This window comes from Pristiophorus japonicus, chromosome 3, assembly GCF_044704955.1.
Source record: "Pristiophorus japonicus isolate sPriJap1 chromosome 3, sPriJap1.hap1, whole genome shotgun sequence".
Classification (NCBI taxonomy): Eukaryota; Metazoa; Chordata; class Chondrichthyes; family Pristiophoridae; genus Pristiophorus; species Pristiophorus japonicus.
The window spans coordinates 129,415,608-129,438,020 of record NC_091979.1 but is presented as its reverse complement, the minus strand read 5'-3'; the positions used below and the strand labels follow the sequence as shown (position 1 = coordinate 129,438,020).

General features: G+C 41.2%; 1 protein-coding gene across 3 annotated transcripts in view; it reads right to left on the bottom strand.

The window, feature by feature from the left end:
- Positions 1-260: 260 nt before the first annotated feature.
- dnajc10 (DnaJ (Hsp40) homolog, subfamily C, member 10) overlaps positions 261-22,413 on the bottom strand; it is a 104,549-nt gene continuing 82,396 nt past the window's right edge. For all 3 annotated transcript variants that reach the window (XM_070875815.1, XM_070875814.1, XM_070875816.1), the window contains 4 exons: positions 15,710-15,857; positions 14,256-14,378; positions 5,016-5,132; positions 261-2,177 (listed from right to left, as the gene is read on the bottom strand). In XM_070875815.1, the coding sequence (XP_070731916.1) occupies positions 2,166-2,177; positions 5,016-5,132; positions 14,256-14,378; positions 15,710-15,857 (400 nt within the window). In that variant the 3' untranslated portion in view covers positions 261-2,165. The remainder of the gene's footprint in view (positions 2,178-5,015; positions 5,133-14,255; positions 14,379-15,709; positions 15,858-22,413) is intronic.

Here is a 22,413-nt window from a genome sequence, read left to right as displayed (position 1 = left end):
GCACTAAACCCCAGAATTTCTAGGCCCAGGTCATCTGATAGCACAGCCACAGCAAGGTGGTTGCCTACAAGGCTGCAACAGGGGAAAAAACACACCAAATAGAAGAAACATTTCTTTGGTACAGGAACCTTCAATGCCATAAGGCCACCACCACTAAAAATGTCTAGCAGGGACTGCGATCCCTAATGATTTTTACTTATTAGCAACTTGTATGTGAAGGAGAATAATGAATGAGGAAGAATCAATAACATTTATGAACCATATTCCAATTTTATTAAACTGTAACAATTATAGAAACCATTGCAAATGTAACAATTACATAAAATACCCTAACTGTTTATGTTATTCTATCTGAACTTGCATGTAAATGGATAGAATTTATATGCCTCTTGGGAAAAAGAAATGCAGAATTTCCACTGGAGTTTTCTTTTGATTGTTTGTACATTTATTTTCTTTTAGCACTACTGTGACACAAAGAACACCTCAAATGCATCTAAAGTACAAAAAGTTTAAATTTAGAATAATGTTATTTCAGTGACTTGAATGCTGCTAGGGCTAAGTAACCCTATACTGAAATGATTTAAGGCATGTGTGAAACATTCAGTTGGGGGAAAATATATATATACTTATTCAGCACGTCAACTAAACAAGACCCAGAAAGTAAGACAAAAATTGCACTGAACACTTGAAATATAATTCACAAAATAGTTAAAAATTCATTCTGGTCAGTGTTTGCCCAATACAAAATATCAGTGACTTTTTCCTAAAGGAGAGCTGCAATACATCAAAATAAACATCCAGGTTTACTTTTTGAATTGCTTTAGCTGTTTGTTAGTGAAATGCATCAAGTTTCCAAAGATTGACAACACCTCATTTTGAAGAGTGCAATAGCCCTAAAATCTACATTTTTTCATGGATAACATTGCAAAATTCAAGCTACCACATAAACCAAGAACATTTTATCGATAGATTTTCATGTTCAGCAAGAAACAAGGATTCAATTGAATAACTGTCCTCTTCCATTACACGTTTTAAAACCATGTTAAAATGCCCAATACAGCAGTAGACTTGCAATTTAAAAATTAATTATTATACAATATTATGCATGAGCTGTCTTTCAATTGTCAAACCTTGGGTCAGTTTAAATAAAATATATGACGTACAAACAGTACATTGCAACAAAATATACTTAGAATTTATTGGAAGTAGCCACAAATACAAATTAATTGGTTATTCAATTTATACGGAGTGTTTACTAATTTTGCTCAGGCCTCAAAGTAAAGCTATTTACCAAACATTACCAAATAGGAAAACCATGTTCTGAATATAATTCAAACAAAATCTACAGTACACATAGGAAACTGGTACAAATTTACTTGGATTTCACCAGCACTAGCGAAAGTATGCACTAATGTGCAATACTCAAACTCCCAACTATTTTATTAAAATAATCTACCAAAAGCTGAAAAATCTGGTACTCTCCAATCCAAAGAATGAAAGATACATATGTAGGACATCCCAGAACACTTTTTTTGTAAGTCACACCCCATGCTACTTGTTTTGGAATTTACTCACAAGTCAAAGTTCCTTTACATACAAAGCAGTCTTTTCCACATAATTTATATCAGTGCATTAATATTACCTGTGATCCCTTCAACTTGCTAAAGTCAACAAAACAAATTACAGTAGAGACAGCGGGTAGTGATAAGTTCCAATTTACCAATTCACTCACTGTGCTAACTAAATGGAGTGATGCTCCTCATAGTGGAAATACTAAATACTCAAAATAGAATTCAGAAATATTTTAATTTAGGACAGCAGGCCAATAAGATGTCAAAAAATATTATACATAAAATCTTAAAATGATAAAATGTGCCAAAATATGGAGTGTTAAGGAACCTTTCACCAGCTTACCAAAGAGGAATTTTTTATGCACGTCATTCTGCAGTTGTTCATCTCATTTTATTTAAGGGTGGATAACCTAGTTTACAGAATGAGTTTCATCTCAAATTCCATGACAAAGACAGAATATAATTCGTTGCTAAAAAGCTATTATTTGCTTCATACAATCCAGTATTGTAATGGTTTTTGGATTTTGGTTGCCGATGTTGTTATTGTAGATTTCTAGTTGACATTGCCACCTCTGGAAAGCAATGTGCATCAATTTATAGTTCATCCTGAAATAGGAAAAAATAATTATAAATAAATACAAGGAAAGCAACATTATCTAATGCCTGAACATTTATAGATCAAATGCAATTAAAAAATGGAGTGCATTTCTTTAGAGGAACGAGTATACGTTAAATATCTTAAAATATAAGCTGAAAGGTCTCTTTGGTTTTGGGTTAGCTAGTCAGCTTCAGAAATTATTGATTACTATCAAACACTATTGGTTTTCACTCAGAATTGATGGCAACTGAACCCCCAAAATATCTACTGGAATTATTCGGTTTTAGAAATGGGCAACACAAAATTATAGCCATTTTGATCTCAGTTTTGTCTGTATCTTGCTCTTGGCAACATTGAAACATCTGGACTAATTAACCAGGATTACTGAACATGTGATTTACCAATCTTTCTCTGAATCCGAAAGATGAAGGATTTAGCACAGATTAAAATAGCTGCAAAATAAATATCAGTACAACAAATATCACCTCCAAGTCACACACCATCCTAACTTGGACACATTCATTCATAGTCACTGGATCAAACTTCTGGAATTCACTATTACCATTGTGGGAGCACGATCACCACAAGGACTCCAGTGCTTCATGAAGGCCTCACCACTACTTTCTCAAGGTAACTAGGTAACAGGAAGGTGGAACTTGGAATCGAGTAATCTGCTTGGAAAATTCACACTGGGCTGATCACTCTTGCTGCAATGTAAACAGGTACTTCTAATATCAATCATATTAGCATTCATGTCAAAACGAGAGATTTGTTCTCGACCAGAAGCAGCTGGAACTTACCCGACTTTCAATTACCTTCCTTCTCGGAAACCAGAGTCTTATGGGAATTTAAATATAGAGACAACTGATTATGAACCAAAATGAAAACAGAAAATGCTGGAAATCTCAGCAGGTCAGATAGCATCTGTGGAGACAAACAGAGTTAACTTTTCAGGTCGATGACCCTTCGTCGGAACGTTAACTCTGTTTGTCTTCACAGATACTGCCTGACCCGCTGAGATTTCCAACATTTTCTGTTTTTACTTCAGATTCCAGCATCCGCAGTATTTTGCTTTCGTGATTATGAACCAAAAGTGGGTACTGCTGGACAACAACCACCTTCTCCACTGTCAAGACCATTTTATCTCTGGTGCTCACAATGGGAATGATCATTGTGGTATGCCCTACGGATAGTATTAAACAGAGTTCTCTTGATGGATCAGTGAGTGACATTGAGCCATATGTCTAGGAAAGTCTTAGCTTCCTGCAGCATTTAAATAAAAAAATATGCCTCTGAAGTACTGGAGGCATTTTTCCACATGAAAGGCACTATATACATGCAAGTTGTTCGATCTCTGGGCTGTATTAAGTGAACTAATTTCACCCAAGGCAGCAATCAAACATTAGCATCTTGAGGATAGGAAGCAATGAAATCCCAAGAATTGTCACTCTTCATCACTGTCTACCCCTGTTGGAACATACACAGATATGGACGTTTAGTAAGGAAAGGATTCACGCTGTTTCAATTCCTCCCTCAAACATTGTACAAGACTCACGGACCCACACCTGAAGAATGGCCACTTGGGCAAGGTACTGGGGCAAAAGGGATTGAAATCCTTAACGTCACTACCTTCATGAGAGAAGGAAGAAATAGTAATTGGAGGGAGGAAGGAAAGAAGTAGTATTAAAACCTGTGGGGTACAACCTTAAATCATAGAATCGTTACAGCACAGTAGGAGGCCATTCAGCCCATGCCAGCTCTCTTGCAAAAGCAATTCAGATAGTCCTACTCCCCCACCATTTCCCTGTAGCCCTGCAATTTTTTTCCTTCCAGTACTTATCCAATTCCTTTTTGAAAGCCACTATTGAATCTGCCTCCACCACCTTAAATCTGTGTCCTCTGGTTCTCGACCCTTCCACCAATGGGAAAGTTTTTTCTCTATCTATTCTGTCTAGACCCCTCATGATTTTGAACAGCTTTATAAAATCTCCTCTCAATCTTCTCTGCTCTAAGGAGATCATCACCAGCTTCTCCAGTCTATCCACAAAACTGAAGTCCCTTATCCCTGGAACCATTCTCATAAATCTTTTCTGCATCCTCTCTAAAGCCTTCACATCCTTCCCAAAGTGCGGTGCCCAAAATTGGACACAATTCTTCTGTTGGGACCGAACCAGTGTTCATCATAACTTCCTTGCTTTTGTACTCTATGCCTCTATTTATAAAGCCCAGGATCCCGTATGCTTTTCTGATTTGTGGACATATGCCCCCAGGTGTCTCTGTTAAAAATGTGATTGCCATCTTTGAACTATTCAATTCACTTCATGGCTTGAGAGAGAAATCAGGCAATGGGCTGAATGGCTTATTTTCATTCCAAATGTTGTTGATTATATATAAGTTTCTGTGTACTAATCACTTTACAGTAACATTACAGATAAGGTTAATATACACACACACACACACACACACACACACAGATATACCTGTTTAGAACAAGCTACATTTGTTTGCACATCCTAATCCATTATATACAACAGGGATCCAATCAAAACTGGTTTCTATTGTAAATATCAGTGTGGATAAGTGACCAAAGACTGCATTATAAAATCAAATATTTTTAAATTTGATTATCTCATCACAATTTGGTGTGGGTTTATTTTACCAGTTATTTAAAAAAATGTACTGAAAGAGGAAATCTGCATTATTGGCAAACAATAGAAAGCTTCACTCTAATAGGACACCCACAGAAAGGTTTCTCCACTTCAAAGAATTTAAAATATTGTTCAGTTGTTGCATGACGTTCCAAACTAATCTGCACTATTTAAAAATACAGAAAATATCATAATTACCTTTTTAGCTGAAAATGTGTCTTCTAACTTTGGTTGAAGCTCCTCTAACCGCTTTCTCAGCAGCTGTGATATCACTTTGGCCTCTCTGCTGTTTATATATTCTCCTGCAGCATTTTTCTGTAGGGAAAAACATATATTTTGCTAAGTAAAATGATGTATTCGCGCGAAAGGAGAGTTGAAAATAGCTGACAAGGTGGTGCTTGTAAGCACTGTGGCATTCAATTTCAGAAGGGAAATTATTGCTATAATTTCTCACAATGCAAATTTCCATGTTCATCAAGCCACAGAGGGGAAGCACACACAGAGGCTAGGCATTATTCCACATGGAAGGAGTTAGGCAATTTTAATGTTTTTTTTAATAGAATAAGTTAAAACCATATGCTGCTGTATACCTACCCCTTCTGGCTCAAATGAAACATTTGTACAGGTCTACGAATAAGTCATGTATGTTCCTTTGGGTGTGCAATAGTGTAGGAGGTACAGGCAAGAAAAATGTAAATGTAATATTGAGTGAGCCATCTTTTCCCGTCTAGGTTGGGGTTTTTACAAAGTCAGGTATTGAGAATTAAAGCAAAACTATGAATTAAAACTGAATTTTTAATAAACTGACATTAATGGCCTGGATCTTCTTGGAAAAATAACATACGTTAACACGCATGCCATTATTAATGCGCAAACCAGCCAGGAAGTATAAGAGATAAGCCACGAGTTGTGAATCTTCAGAACTTTCTGGTTGATTGATGCCACTCCGCTGTTTGCTTCAGACAAACATCATCTTGCCTTTAGCCTCTGTTATTGTTAAGAACTTGCTGAATTAGCACATTAATAGCCCATTAAATTTGCTACAAAGTTGGGCCTAGAATTTTTTTAAAAAATTCATTCATGGGATGTGGATGTTGCTGGCAAGGTCAACATTTATTGCACATCCCTAATTGCCCTCGAGAAGGTGGTGGTGAGCCGCCTTCTTGAACTACTGCAGTTCGTGTGATGAAGGTGGACTTTGACCTAGCTGCAGTGCATCTTGTTGATGGTATACACTGCAACCATGGTACGCTGGTGGTGAAGGGAGTGAATGTTAAAGGTGGTGGATAGGGTGCCAATCAAGCAGGCTGCTTTGTTCTGGATAGTGGCGAGCTTCTTGAGTGTTGTTGGAGAGTATTTCATCACACTCGTGACTTGTGCCACGTAGATGGTGGAAAGGCTTTGCGGAGTCAGGAGGTAAGACACTCGCTGCAGAATACCGAGCCTCTGACCTGTTCTTGTGGTCACAGTATTTATGTGGCTGGTCCAGTGAGGTTTCTGGTCAATGATGACCCCAGGATGTTGATGATGGGAGATTTGGTGATAATAATGCCGAGCTAGTGAGTACAGAACTAGGAGGATAGATCTGGGGGAGGTGGGACCTGTACAAGCCGGACGGGTTGCACCTCAACAGAGCCAGGATCAATATTCTCGCTGGGGGGGTTTGCTAGTGCTGTTGGGGAGGGTTTAAACTAGCTTGGCAGGGGATGGGAACCTGAGAATAGATTCAGTAGGGAGGAAAGTAAAGCTGGAATTGGAAAGCAAAAATGTAGAAAGTGAATTTGAAGGACAGAGGAAACAAGGGCTAGAAAGTAGTCAACAAGGAAGTCTGGCTGTACTAAATGGTATATACTTCAATGCAAGGGGGAGTATAGCGAATAAGGAGTTGCGCTGAGAGCGCAGGTAGACAGTTGGGAGTATGACATTAAAGCCATTAGAGACATGGCTAAAAGAGGGGCAGGTATGGCAGGTTACAGGATCTTCAGACAGGATAGAGAGGGGGGGTTAAAAAGGGAGGGGGATCGCGGTAGTGATTAAAGAAACTATTACAGCTATGAGGAAGGATGGTATGTTAGAGGGATCATCAAACGAGGCCATATGGGTCGATTTGGAAAACAAAAAAGGGTGATCACACTGCTGGGAGTGTACTATAGACCCCCAAACAGTGAGTGGCAGATAGAAGAGCAAATATGTAGGCAAATTTCTGAGAAATGCAAAAGCTATAGGGCAGTAATAGTAGGGGATTTCAACTATCCTAATATTAACTGGGACAAAATTAGTGTGAAGGGTATAGAGGGTGTGGAATTCCTAAAATGCATTCAAGAGAACTTTTTTAGTCAGTATGTAGCAAGCCCAACACGGGAGGGGGTGGTTTTGGATTTAGTTTTAGGGAATGAAGCTGGGCAGGTGGAAGGGGTATCAGTGGAAGAGCATTTAAATGCTGGTGACCGTAATTCAGTTAGATTTAAGATAGTTATGGAAAAGGACAAGGATAGACCAGGAATCAAAGTTCTAAATTGGGGAAAAGCCAATTTTGCTAAGCTGAGAGGTGATTTAGCCATTGTGGACTGGAAACAGCTACTTGAAGGTAAATCAGTGTTAGAGCAGTGGGAGGCATTCAAGGAGATCCGGAGGGTTCAGGCCAAATAGGTGCGCTTAAAGGAAAAGGGTGGGACTAACAAATCTAGAGCCCGCTGGATGTCGAGGGGCATACAGGATAGGATAAACAAAAAGGGAGGCTATGACAGATACCGAGGGTTAAATACTGCAGAATCTCCAGAGGAGTACAGAAAGTCCAGGGGTGAAATTAAAAAGGATATTGGGAAAGCAAAGAGAACATGAAAAATTATTGGGAAGTAAAATCACGGAAAACCCAAAGATGGTTTTATAAATATATCAAGAGGATAATTAAAGAAAGGGAAGGGCTTATCAGAAACCATGAGGATAATCTGTGTGTGGAGGTGGAAGATGTGGATATGGTTCTTAATGAATACTTTGCGTCTGTTTTCACAAGAGAGAGGCGATGCAGACACTGTTATCAAGGATAAGGAGTGTGAAATATTAGATGAAATAAACAGAGAGAGGAGGTATTAAAGGGGTTTAGCAGCTTTGAAAGTGGATAAGTCCACAGGCCCGGATGAAATGTATCCCAGGCTGTTAAGTGAAGCAAAAGAGGAAATAGCAGAGGCTTTCACCATCATTTTCCAATCCTGTCTGGTTTCAGATGTGGTGCCAGAGGACTGCTAATGTGGTACCTTTGTTTAAGAAGGGAGAAAGGAATAGACTGAGTAATTACAGGCCAGTCAGCGTATCCTCAGTGGTGGGAAAATTATTGGAAAAAATCCTGAAGGACAGGATAAATCTTCATTTAGAAATTCACGGATTAATCAAGGACAGTCAGCACAGATTTGTTAAGGGAAGGGTCGTGTCTGACGAACCTGATTGAATTTTTCGAGGAGGTAACCAGGAGGGTCGATGAAGGCAATGCTTATGATGTAGCGAATATGGATCTTAGCAAAGGTTTTGATAGGGTCCCACATGGCAGACTGGTCACGAAAGTAAAAGCCAGGGCAAAGTGGCAAGTTGGATCCAAAATTGGCTCAGAGGCAGGAAGCAAAGGGTAATGGTTAATGGGTGTTTTTGTGATGAAAGGATGTTTCCACAGGGCTCAGTACCAGGTCCCTTGCTTTTTGTGGTATACATCAATGATCTAGACTTGAATATAGTGGGTATGATTAAGAAGTTTGCAGATGATACTAAAATCGGCTGTGTGATTGATAATGAAGAAGAAAGCTGTGGACTGCAGGAAGATATCAATCCAGAGAAGTGTGAGGTAATGCTTTTGGGGAGGGCTAACAAGGAAAGAGAATATACATTAAATGGTAGGACTGAAGTGTAGAGGAACAAAGGGACCTTGGAGTGCATGTCCACAGATCCCTTAAGGTAACAGGCCAGGTAGATAAGGTGGTTGAGAAGGCATACGGAATGTGTGCCTTTATTAGCCGAGGCATAGAATATAAAAGCAGGAGGGTTATGCTTGAACTGTATAAAACACTGGTTAGGCCACAGCTGGAGTACTGCGTGCAGTTTTGGTCACCACATTACAGGAAGGACTGGAGGGTACAGAGGAGATTTACGAGGATGTTGCCGGGAGTGGAGAATCTTAGTTATGAGGATAGATTGGATAGGCTGGGTTTGTTTTCCTTGGAACAGAAAAGGCTGAGGGGAGACCTCTTTGAGGTGTATAAAATTATGAGGGGCCTAGATATAGTGGATAGAAAGGGCCTATTTCCCTTAGCAGACGGGTCAACAACCAGGGGGCATAAATTTAAAGTAATTGATAGATATTTAGAGGGGATTTGAGGGGAAATTTCTTCACGCAGAGAGCTGTAGTGGTGTAAACTAACCTTTATTTGTTTAATTAATTTAATAACCTATATAGGATAAATACTTGATTAACGCTAAACTAATTAATAAAATAAAATGGGAAAACAGGAGATGTGTTGCTGCTGCAATATGTGGGAGCTTCTGGACATTTTGGTCCAGGGCGATTACATCTGCGGTAAGTGTCTGCAGCTTGACGAACTTTGGCTCTGAGTTGAGGAGCTGGATGCGAGCTGCAGACATTGCGAGACATCAGGGAGGGAGAAAGTTACCTGGACCTTTTGCTCCAGGAGGCAGCCACACCCTCTAGATTAAATACTTTAGAATTGACACGTGGTCAGGGACAGGAGGGTGTGACTATGAGTGAAGCAGGTAAAGGGATTCAGGAGGTAGTATTGCAGGAGCCTCAGTCCCTGCACTTGGCTAATAGATTTGAGATTCTTGCAAGCCTTGATGACAAGTGTGCAGACTGCAGGGTGGCTGAGCAGACTGACCAAGGCACCGTGGTGCAGAAAGCCATTCAAGTGGGGGGGAAGTAAAGTGGCAGGTGGTTGTAGTAGGGGACAGTATAGTTAGGGGGATAGATAGGGTTCTCTGCAGCCAAGAGCGTGCGTCCCGAAGGCTGTGTTGCCTACCAGGTGCCAGGGTAAAGGACATCGCCTCCGGGCTGGAGAGGAACTTGGAGAATTTTTTAAGGATGTAACCAGTAGAGTGGACAAGGGAGAGCCAGTGGATGTGGTGTATTTGGACTTTCAAAAGGCTTTTGACAAGGCCCCACACAAGAGATTAGTGTTCAAAATTAAAGCACATGGTATTGTCGGTAATGTATTGACGTGGATAGAGAACTGGTTGGCAGACAGGAAGCAAAGAATAGGAATAAACGTGTCCTTTTCAGAATGGCAGGCAGTGACTAGTGGGGTACCGCAAGGTTCAGTGCTGGGACCCCAGCTATTTACAATATACATTAATGATTTAGACGAAAGAATTGAAAGTAATATTTCTAAGTTTACAGATGACACTAAGCTGGGTGGCAGTGTGAGCTGTGAGGAGGATGCTAAGAGGCTGCAGGGTGACTTGGACAGGTTAGGTGAGTGGGCAAATGAATGGCAGATACAGTATAATGTAGATAAATGTGAGGTTATTCACTTTGGTGGCAAAAACAGGAAGGCAGATTACCTGAATGGTGACAGATTAGGTAAAGGGGAGGTGCAATGAGACCTGGGTGTCATGGTACATCAGTCATTGAAAGTTGGCATGCAGGGACAGCAGACGGTGAATAAGGCAAATGGCATGTTGGCCTTCATAGCGAGAGGATTTGAGTATAAGAGCAGGGAGGTCTTACTGCAGTTGTACAGGGTCTTGGTGAGACCTTGAATATTGTGTACAGTTTTGATCTCCTGATCTGAGGAAGGGCATTCTTGCTATTGAGGGAGCACAGCGAAGGTTCACCAGACTGATTCCCGGGATGGCAGGACTGACATATGAAGAAAGACTGGATTGACTAGGCTTATATTCACTGGAATTTAGAAGAATGAAAAGGGATCTCATAGAAATATATAAAATTCTGATGGGATTGGACAGGTTAGATGCAGGAAGAATGTTCCCGATGTTGGGGAAGTCCAAAACCAGGGGTCACAGCCTAAGGATAAGGGGTAAGCCATTTAGGACTGAGATGAGGAGAAACTTCTTTACTCAGAATTGTGAACCTGTGGAATTCTCTACCACAGTAAGTTGTTGAGGCCAGTTCGTTAGATATATGCAAAAGGGAGTTAGATGTGGCCCTTATGGCTAAAGGGATCAAGGGGTATGGAGAGAAAGCAGGAATGGGGTACTGAAGTTGCATGATCAGCCATGATCATATTGAATGGTGGTGCAGGCTCGAAGGGCTGAATGGCATACTCCTGCACCTATTTTCTATGTCTCTATGAGTGAGAGGGCGAGGATCCAGTTGTCGTGGTACATGTAGGTACCAATGACACAGGTAGGACTAAGAAAAAGGTTCTGCTGAGAGAGTTTGAACAGCTAGGGACTAAACTGAAAAGCAGAACCACAAAGGTAATAATCTCTGCATTATTACCTGAGCCACGAGCAAATTGGCATAGGGTCAATAGAATCAGGGAGATGAATGCGTGGCTCAGAGGTTGATGTGGGAGAAGTGGGTTTCGATTCGTGGGGCACTGGCACCAATACTCGGGAAAGAGAAAGCTGTTCAGTGGGGACGGACTACACCTGAACTATGCTGGGACCAGAGTTCTAGCAAACCGAATAACTCAGGAGGTAGAAAGTGCTTTAAACTAAATAGGCAAGAGATGGGGGGTGGCGAGGAGGATGGTCGCAGTAGAGATCAATCTAGAATGCTAAAGAGAAAAGAAAAGGAAGCAATGCAGGAAGGTGATTGTGGTAAGGATAACCAGATTATGTCAGGAAGGGACAGAGCATACAAACAAAAAAGAGTGCACTAACAAATAGGGTCCAGGTAAGAAAAAATAGCGATAAGACAAATAGGACTATAGTACAAAATAATGTTAAGATGTCTAATAATGTTAAAAAGACAAATCTAAAAGCACTGTATCTGAATGCACAAAGCATTCGTAATAAGGTAGACGAATTAACAGCGCAAATAGATGTAAACAGCTACGATATAGTTGCAATTACGGAGACATGGTAGCAGGATGACCAGGGTTGGGAACTGAATATCCAAGGATATTCGATATTTGGGAAGGACAGGCAAAAAGGAAGAGGGGATGGTGTGGCATGGCGTTGTTAGTAAAGGGTGAAATCAGAGCAATAGTGAGAAAGGATATTGGCTCAGAAAATCAAGATGTAGAATCAGTCTGGGTGGAGCTAAGGACCATCAAGGGGCAGAAAACATTGGTGGGAGTTGTCTATAGGCCTCCAAATAGTAGTGATAGTGTAGGGGACGGCATCAAACAGGAAATTAGAGATGCATGTAGCAAGGGTACTACAGTAATCGTAGGTGACTTTAATCTACATATAAGACTGGCCAAACCAAATTAGTAATAATACTGTGGAAGATGAATTCCTGGAGTGTGTACGAGATGGTTTTTTAGACCAGTATGTTGAGGAGCCTACTAGGGAACAGGCTATCCTAGATTGGGTATTGTATAATGAGAAGGGGTTAATTAACAGGCTTGTTGTGCGGGGTCCTTTAGAGAAGAGTGACCATAACATGATTGAATTCTTTATTAAGATGGAAAGTGAAGTACTCCAATCCGAAACTAGGGTTCTAAGTCTAAACAAAGGAAACTACGAAGGTATGAGAAATGAATTGGCTATGATAGATTGGGAGGATTCATTAAAAGGCATGATGGTGGATAGGCAATGGCTAACATTTAAGGAACGAATGCATGAATTGCAAAAGTTATATATCCCTTTCTGGCGTAAAAACACAAAAGGAAAAGTGGCCCAACCATGGCTAACAAAAGAAATTAAGGATAGTATTAGATCCAAAGAGGAGGTGTACAAAGTTGCCAGAAAAAGTAGCAAGCCTGAGGATTGGGAGCAGTTTAGAATTCAACAAAAAAGGACCAAGAGATTGATTAAGAGGGGAAAAATAGAGTATGAGAGTAAACTTGCAAGGAACATAAAAACCGACTGCAAAAGTTTCCAAAAATACATAAAAAGAAAACGATTAGTGAAGACAAATGTAAGTCCTTTACAGACAGAAATGGGAGAATTTGTAAGGGGGAACAAGGAAATGGCAGAACAATTGAATAAATACTTCGGTTCAGTCTTCATAGAAGAGGAGACATATAACGTCCCATAAATGCTAGGGAACCAAGGTCTAGTGAGCAAGAGGAATTAAAGGAAATGATTATTAGTAAGAAAATAGTGTTGGAGAAACTAATGGGGCTGAAGACCGATAAATCCCCCAGGGCCTGATGATCTGCATCCCAGAGTACTAAAAGAGGTAACCATGGAAATAGTAGATGCATTGGTTGTCATCTTCCAAAATTCTATAGATTATGGATCAGTTCCTGCAGATTGGAGGGTGGCAAATGTAACCCCACTATTTAAAAAGGGGAGAGAAAATGGGGAACTTGAGACCAATTAGCCTAACATCAGTAGTAGGGAAAATGCTAGAGTCTATTATAAAGGATGTCATAACGGCACACTGAGATAATATCAACGGGATTAAACAAAGTCAAAGATTTCTGAAAGGAAAATCATGTTTGACAAACCTACTGGAGTTTTTTGAGGATGTAACTGATAGAATATATAAGGGAGAACCAGTGGATGTAGTGTATTTGAATTTTCAGAAGGCCTTTCATAAAGTCCCAAATAAGAAGTCCCAAATAAATTAAAGCACATGGGATTGGGGGTAATGTATTGGCATGGATTGAAAATTGGTTAACTGATAGGAAACAGGGTGTAGGAATAAACGGGTCTTTTTTGGGGCGGGGGGCAGTGACTGTTAAATTAACGTGTCTCAAGACATGTGCCAGGCAATGCCCATCTCCAACAAGGGAGAGTCTGTCCACCATCCTTTGACATTCATAGGATCATAGGAGTTTACAGCATGGAAGGAGGCCATTTCGGACCATTGTGTCCGTGCTGGCCAACAAGAGGCTATCCAGCCTAATCCCACTTTACAGCTCTATCTAGGTCCGTAACCCTGCCGGTTACGACACTTCAAGTACTTTTTAAATGTGGTGAGGGTTTCTGCCCTACCACCCTTCAGGCAGTGAGTTCCAGACAGAGAAGCACAGAAATTTTTTTTCTTACCTTTCCTTTGTTTCATTTTCTCGGTCTTCATCCAATCTTTCTCTCTCTCTCTTTCTGTACCTGATTTGACCCTAATTCACTCTTCTTCCTCGGTTTCTTTCTCAATCCTTAAATCTCATTGGTTAAGGATATACATGATTGATCCCACCATTCACCAACATCCCCGTTGCCCTGGCCACCCCATTATCAGCTTACACTTCCAGCAGTTATGCCGCAAAAAGTTTGAGCTGATGGGTGCGAAAAAAAGTGTAACTAACGACTTGCACCATCTGATGTCCTGCTGCAGCAAGATTTGGCCCAATTGTTTACCTTCTTTTCTCCTTGGAATGGATAGAATTTAACTGTAGGGTATGCTCTGATGCCAGCAGTTTGACAAGTGTGTGGGTTACTCTGACAATCCATCTTTCCTGCTTTAACTGTACCTTTGAATGACTGTAAAAAAAATGACAATTGTATTAAATATACCGTCTACAATCATTTCCTTTATTTCTAGCAATAACAAAGTTGGCTGTGTAATTAGTCATACGGTTAAAAAAAACATATCATTTTACACAAGTTCCAAAAGAAACCCTGCACTCTATGTACCCTTGAGTATACTTATTGTAATTGTAATTGTCCCTTTATTGTAATTGTCCCTTTTGCATTGTTAAAGTATCACTGGGCACTCAATTTAAGAGTGAACTCACTCATATAGCAGATACTTAGATAATGCATAATTTACTTGCACACAAAGTACCAATGTATTATAAGACATAGATACAATGAACACTCATGGCTAATCAAAATTCACCTTTAATAAAAAGTTGAGTACTCATAATTGCAATTTAGGAAGTGAGATATTTATTCCCGGCAACAACCAATACTCTGGCCTGCTCACTAATTACATTTTTAGTAATGTTTACAAAATTCTCCTCAGGGCAAGAGGGGAAAAAACGCAATTGATTGGATGGGAAAAAAATGCACAAATGCAGTCCAGCTGTGAGGAAATGAACAGTGTATTGAATGCACACCACAGTTCAATTACAAGCAAAAAAAAATTGTTATTTTCACATTTTTAAAATTTCCAATAAAAGTTTTTATTTGAAAGTTTGTATTGCAATAATTTTTACTTCAACAACATCTCCCATATGTAGTTGTTGTGAACTGCAGAAATTAATGACAGGTGGATAAACAGTTCTTAAAATGCTTTTATAATTGTGGATGTTGCTGCATCCTATTTTGGGACAGTAACCTTTGTTTTTACACTTGGAGTAAGAAAACAGTTTCTGCATTAAAGCTACAGCCAAAATTATAACTTCATATTTTCATTGATCTGGGATGCTGCTGCTTCCTGGAACCTGAACTTGTTTTATACCATGGATTGCAACCTCGGGAGGGAAACCCAAGTGCTTGCAGGCCGAATGTAAAAGCAATTCTTCTCGGGGCAATTAGGGAAGGGCAATAAATGCTGGTCTTGCCAGTGACACCCACATCCTAGAATGAATTTGAAAAGAAAATTCCACACTATAATACTCAACACAATTTTTAATCCATACAAAGACTCAAAAGTGTCTGGGGAAAGAAAGGTGCCTTTCCACTTACTTAACATTTTTATAAAACAGTATTACTACTGGTAAACCAGGGACATCTCTGCAGCATACCTCCATCATTTTATCAAAAGAATTGTGTAGAAAGACCCAAAGCTTTACCAGTAATAATACTGTTTTGCAAAAATGTTAAGCAAGAAGAAACGCACCTTTATAGATTTCTACTGCAAGATTTACCTTAGCTAGAAGTTCAAACTCTGGAGCAAAGTTCTGGCAAGGACCACACCAAGGTGCATAGAAATCAATCACCCAATGGTCCTTTCCTTTTAATACTTGGTTTGCAAAGTCTTCTGACGTTAACTCTATAGAGGTTTGAGGAAGAAACCTGGGCAAAGAAAAAGGTAAACAGTGAAAGATGTTGGTCAATTAAAATGTCATAAGGGTAAAACAAAGGAATGTTGTCAACAGTTTTATTCCTCGTGTCACTTTGCCCGTCACTCCTTCGAAAGCAGAGTTACATGGGAACTTAGGAACAGGAGTGAACCATTCAGTCCCTTGAGCCTGTTCCGCCAACTGATCAGATCATGACTGATCTGTACCTCAACTCCATTTATCTGCCTTTGATCCATATCCCTTAATACCTTTACTCAACAAAAAATCTACTGATCTCAGTCTTGAAATGTTTCAATTGACCCTCAGCATCCACATGCTTTTGGGAAAGAGTGTTCCAGATTTCACTACCTTTATGTGAAAAAGTGCTTCCTTATTTCACCCGAAATGGCCTAGCTCTAATTTTATGATTGTGCCCCTTTGTCTGGATTCCCCCACCAGAGGAAATAGTTTCTCTGTATCTATCCTATTGAATCTCTTAATGATTAGATCACCCCTCAACCTTTTAAACTCAAGAAAATATAAGCAACATTTAAGCAAATTTTATTCATACTTTAACCTTTTAGCTCCAGTATCATTCGAGTGAATGTGTGCTGTACCCCCCTCGAAGGCCAATATATCCTTCCCTCCAATCCATTCTCCCAGTTTCTCCGTCGCATCTGCTCTGACGATGCCACCTTTCACACTAGTGTCTTTGTCATGTCTTCCTTTTTCCTAAACCGAGGATTCCCCTCCGCCGTGGTTAACATGGCCCTCGACCGTGTCCGTTCTATTTCACGCACCTCTACTCTCTCAGAACCATGACAGGGTTCCTCTTGTCCTCACCTTTCACCCCACCAGCCTCCATGTTCAACGGATCATTCTTCGCCATTTCTGCCACCTCCAGCGTGATCCCACTACCAATCACATCTTCCCCCCTCTCTACTTTCAGCATTCCGAAGGGACCGCTCCCGCTGCGACAACTAGTCCATTCCGCAGTCACCCCCAGCACCCATTCCCCTTCCCATGCAAGTGCAGGAGATGCAACACCTGCCCTGTTACCTCTTCCCTTCCCACTATCCAGGGCCCCAAATACTCCTTCCAGATGAAACAGCGATTTACCTGTACTTCTTTCAATTTAGTATACTGTATTCGCTGCTCACGATGTGGTCTCCTCTACATTGGGGAGACCAAGCGGAGATTGGGTGACCGCTTTGCTGAACACTTCTGTTCAGTCCGCAAAAATGACCCTGAACTTTCGGTCGCCTATCACTTTAATTCTCCACTCTGCTCCCACTCTGATATCTCCGTCCTCAGCCTCCTACACTGTTCCAACGCAAGCTCGAGGAACAGCACCTCATCTTTCATTTAGGCACTTTACAGCCTTCTGGACTCAACATCAAGTTCAACAATTTCAGAGCATAACCTCTGGCCATCTTTGGCTCCCTTCCCATCCCACCCACCCCCGCCCCCACCCCCTACCACCCATCCCACCACCCCACCCTGGAGGATGAGACTGGGGAATTAATAATGGAGAACAGGGAAATGGCAGGGATGAACAGCCAGTTGTCGTGGTGCATATAGGTACCAACGATAGAGATAAAAAATGGGATGAGGTCCTACAAGCTGACTTTAGGGAGCTAGGAGTTAAATTAAAAAGTAGGACCTCAAAAGGTAGTAATCTCAGGATTGCTACCAGTGCCATGTGCTAGTCAAAATAGAAGTAGCAGGATAGTTAAGATGAATACGTGGCTTGAGGAATGGTGCAAAGGGAGGGATTCAAATTCCTGGGACATTGGAACCGGTTCTGGGGGAGGTTGGAGCAGTACAAACTGGACAGTCTGCACTTGGGCAGGACCAGAACCGATGTCCTAGGGGGAGTGTTTGCTAGTGCTGCTGGGGAGTGTTTCAACTAATATGGCAGGGGGATGGGAATCTATGCAGGGAGATAGAGGGAAGTAAAATGGGGGCAGAAGCAAAAGGTAGAAAGGAGATAAGGAAAAGTGGAGGGAAGAGAAATCAAAGGCAAAAATCAAAAAGGGCCATAGTACAACATAATTCTAAAAAACAAGCCTGAAGGTTCTGTGTCTAAATGCGAGGAGCATTCGTAATAAGGTGAAGGAATTAACTGCGCAGATAGCTGTTAACGGATATGATGTAATTGGGCTTCAGGGTGACCAAGGCTGGGAACTCAATATCCAAGGGTATTCAATATTCAGGAAGGATAGACAGAAAGGAAAAAGAGGTGGGATAACGTTGCTGGTTAAAGAGGAGGTTAACGCAATAGTAAGGAAGGACATTAGCTTGGATGATGTGGAATCTAAATGGATAGAGCTGCGGAACACCAAAGGGCAGAAAACGCTAGTGGGAGTTGTGTACAGACCACCAAACAGTAGTAGTGAGGTTGGGGATGGCATCAAACAGGAAATTAGGAATGCCTGCAATAAAGGTACAGCAGTTATCATGGGTGACTTTAATCAACATTTCGATTTGGCAAACCAAACTGGTAGCAATACGGTGGAGGAGGATTTCCTGGAGTGTATAAGGGACGGTTTTCTAGACCAATATGTCGAGGAATCAACTAGAGAGTTGGCCATCCTAGACTGGGTGTTGTGTAATGAGAGGGGATTAGTTAGCAATCTTGTTGTGCGAGGCCCCTTGGGGGAAGAGTGTCCATAATATGGTAGAATTCTTCATTAAGATGGAGAGCGACACAGTTAATTCAGAGACTAGGGTCCTGAATTTAAAGAAAGATAACTTCGATGGTATGAAACGTGAATTGGCTAGGATAGACTGGCGAATGATACTTAAAGGGTTGATGGTGGATAGGCAATGGAAGACATTTAAAGATCACACGGATGAACTTCAACAATTGTACATCCCTGTCTGGCGTAAAAATAAAACGGGGAAGGTGGCTCAACCGTGGTTAACAAGGGAAATTAGGGATAGTGTTAAATCCAAGGAAGAGGCATATAAATTGGCCAGAAAAAGCAGGAATGGGAGAAAATTAGAATTCAGCAGAGGAGGGCATAGAAACATAATTGAAACATAGAAAATTGGTGCAGGAGTAGGCCATTCGGCCCTTCGAGCCTGCACCACCATTCAATGTGATCATGGCTGATCATGCAACTTCAGTACCCCATTCCTGCTTTCTTTCCATACTCTTGGATCCCTTTAGCCGTAAGGGCCACATCTAACTCCCTTTTGCATACATCTAATGAACTGGCCTCAACAACTTTCTGTGGTTGAGCAGTCCACAGGTTCACAATTCTGAGTGATGAAGTTTCTCCTCATCTTGGTCATAAATGGCTTACCCCTTATCCTGAGACTGTGACCCCTGGTTCTGGACTTCCCCAACATCGGGAACATTCTCCCTGCATCTAACCTGTCCAATCCCGTCAGAATTTTATATGTTTCAATGAGATCCCCTCTCAATCTTCAAAACTGCAGTAATATACGCCTAGTCAATCCAGTCTTTCGTCATATGTCAGTCCTGCCATCCCGGGAATCAGTCTGGTGAACCTTCGCTGCACTCCCTCAATAGCAAGAATGTCCTTCCTCAGATTAGGAGACCAAAACTGCACACAATACTCAAGGTGTGGTTTCACCAAGGCCCTGTACAACTGCAGTAAGACCTCCCTGCTCCTATACTCAAATCCTCTCGGTTTGAAGGCCAGCTTGCCATTTGCTTTCTTTAATGCCTGCTGTACCTGCATGCCTACCTTGAATGACTGATGTACCATGACACCCAGGTCTCTTTGCACCTCCCCTTTTACTAATCTGTCACCATTCAGATAATAATCTGCCTTCCTGTTTTTGCCACCAAAGTGGATAACCTCACCGTTATCCACATTATACTGCATCTGCCATGCATTTGCCCATTCACCTAACCTGTCCAAGTCACCCTGCAGCCTCTTAGCATCCTCCTCACAGCTCACACTGCCACCCAGCTTAGTGTCATCTGCAAACCTGGAGATATTACATTCAATTCCTTCGTCTAAATCATTAATGTATATTATAAATAGCTGGGGTCCCAGCACTGAACTCTGCGGCACCCCACAAGTCACTGCCTGCCATTCTGCAAAGGACCCGTTTATTCCCACACTTTGCTTCCTGTCTGCCAACCAGTTCTCTATTCACGTCAATACATTACGCCCAATACCATGTGCTTTAATTTTGCACACTAATCTCCTGTGTGGGACCTTGTCAAAAGCCTTTTGAAAGTCCAAAGACACCACATCCACTGGTTCTCCCTTATCCACTCTACTAGTTACATCCTCAGAAAACTCTAGAAGATTTGTCAAGCATGATTTCCCTTTCATAAATCCATGCTGACAAAGAGTTTAATTAGGAGGGGGAAAATAGAGTATGAGAGTAAGCTTGCAGGGAACATAAAAACTGACTGCAAAAGCTTCTATAGATATGTGAAGAGAAAAAGATTAGTGAAGACAAATGTAGGTCCCTTGCAGTCAGAATCAGGTGAATTTATAATGGGGCACAAAGAAATGGCAGACCAATTGAACAAATACTTTGGTTCTGTCTTCACTAAGGAAGACATAAATAACCTTCCGGAAATACTAGGGGACTGAGGGTGTAGCGAGGAACTGAAGGAGATCCTTAATCAATCAGGAAAGTGTGTTAGGGAAATTGATGGGATTGAAGGCCGATAAATCCCGAGGGCCCGATAGTCTGCATCCCAGGAAGTGGCCCTAGAAATAGTGGATGCATTGGTGGTCATTTTCCAACATTCTATAAGACTCTGGATCAGTTCCTATCCTATGCATTGGAGGGTAGCTAATGTAACCCCACTTTTTAAAAAAGGAGGGAGAGAAAACAGGGAATTATAGACTGGTTAGCCTGACATCGGTAGTGGGGAAAATGTTGAAATCAATTATTAAAAATGAAATAGCAGCACATTTGAAAAGCAGTGACAGGATCGGTCCAAGTCAGCATGGATTTATGAAAGGGAAATCATGCTCGACAAATCTTCTAGAATTTTTTGAGGATGTAAATAGTAGAGTGGACAAGGGAGAACCAGTGGTTGTGGTGTATTTGGACTTTCAAAAGGCTTTTGACAAGGTCCCACACAAGAGATTAGTGTGCAAAATTAATGCATATGGTATGGTCGGTAATGAATAGATGTAGCCAGAGAACTGGTTGGCAGACAGGAAGCAAAGAGTAGGAATAAATGGGTCCTTTTCAGAATGGCAGGCAGTGACTAGTGGGGTACTGCAAGGTTCAGTGCTGGGACCCCAGCTATTTACAATATACATTAATGATTTAGACAAAGGAATTGAATGTAATATCTCCAAGTTTGCAGATGACACTAAGCTGGGTGGCAGTGTGAGCTGTGAGGAGAATGCTAAGAGGCTGCAGGGTGACTTGGACAGGTTAGGTGAGTGAGCAAATGCATGGCAGATGCAGTATAATGTAGATAAATGTGAGGTCATCCAATTTGGTGACAAAAACAGGAAGGCAGAATATTATCTGAATGGTGACAGTTTAGCAAAAGGGAGGTGCAACGAGAACTGGGTGTCATGGCACATCAGTCATTGAAGGTAGGCATGCAGGTACAGCAGGCGGTGAAGGCGGCAAATGGCATGTTGGCCTTCATAGCGAGAGGATTTGAGTATAGGAGCAAGGAGGTCTTACTGCAGTTGTACAGGGCCTTGGTGAGGCCACAACTTGAATATTGTATACAGTTTTGGTCTCCTAATCTGAGGAAAGACATTCTTGCTATTGAGGAGTGCTATGAAAGTTCACCAGACTGATTCCTGGGTTGGCAGGACTGACATATGAAGAAAGATTGGATCGACTAGGCTTATATTCACTGGAATTTAGAAGAATCAGAGGGGATCCCATAGAAACGTATAAAATTCTGACAGGATAGGACAGGTTAGATGCAGGAAGAATGTTCCCGATGTTGGGGAACTCCAGAACCAGGAATCACAGTCTAAGGATAAGGGGTAAGCCATTTAGGACGGAGATGAGGAGAAACTTCTTCACTCAGAGAATTGTGAATCTGTGGAACTCTCTACCACAGAACGTTGTTGAGGCCAGTTCGTTAGATATATTCAAAAGGGAGTTAGATGTGGTCCTTACGGCTAAAGGGATCAAGGGGTGTGGAGAGAAAGCAGGAATGGGGTACTAAAGTTGCATGATCAGCCATGATCATATTGAATGGTGGTGCAGGCTTGAAGGGCCAAATGACCTAATCCTGCACCTATTTTCTATGTTTTTATGTTGAACAAATACTTTGTATCTGTCTTCACGGTAGAAGACACTAAAAACATCTCAATAGTGGATAATCAAGGGGCTATAGATAGGGAGGAACTTAATACAATCACTATCACTAATGAAGTAGTACTAGGTAAAATAATGGGACTAAAGGCGGACAAGACCCCTGGACCTGATGCCTTACATCCTAGGGTCTTAAGAGAAGTGGCTGCACAGATAGTGGATACATTGATTGTAATCCACCAAAATTCCCTGGATTCTGGGGTGGTCCCAGCAGATTGGAAAACTGCAAATGTAACGCCCCTTTTTAAAAAAAGGAAACAGACAAAAAGCAG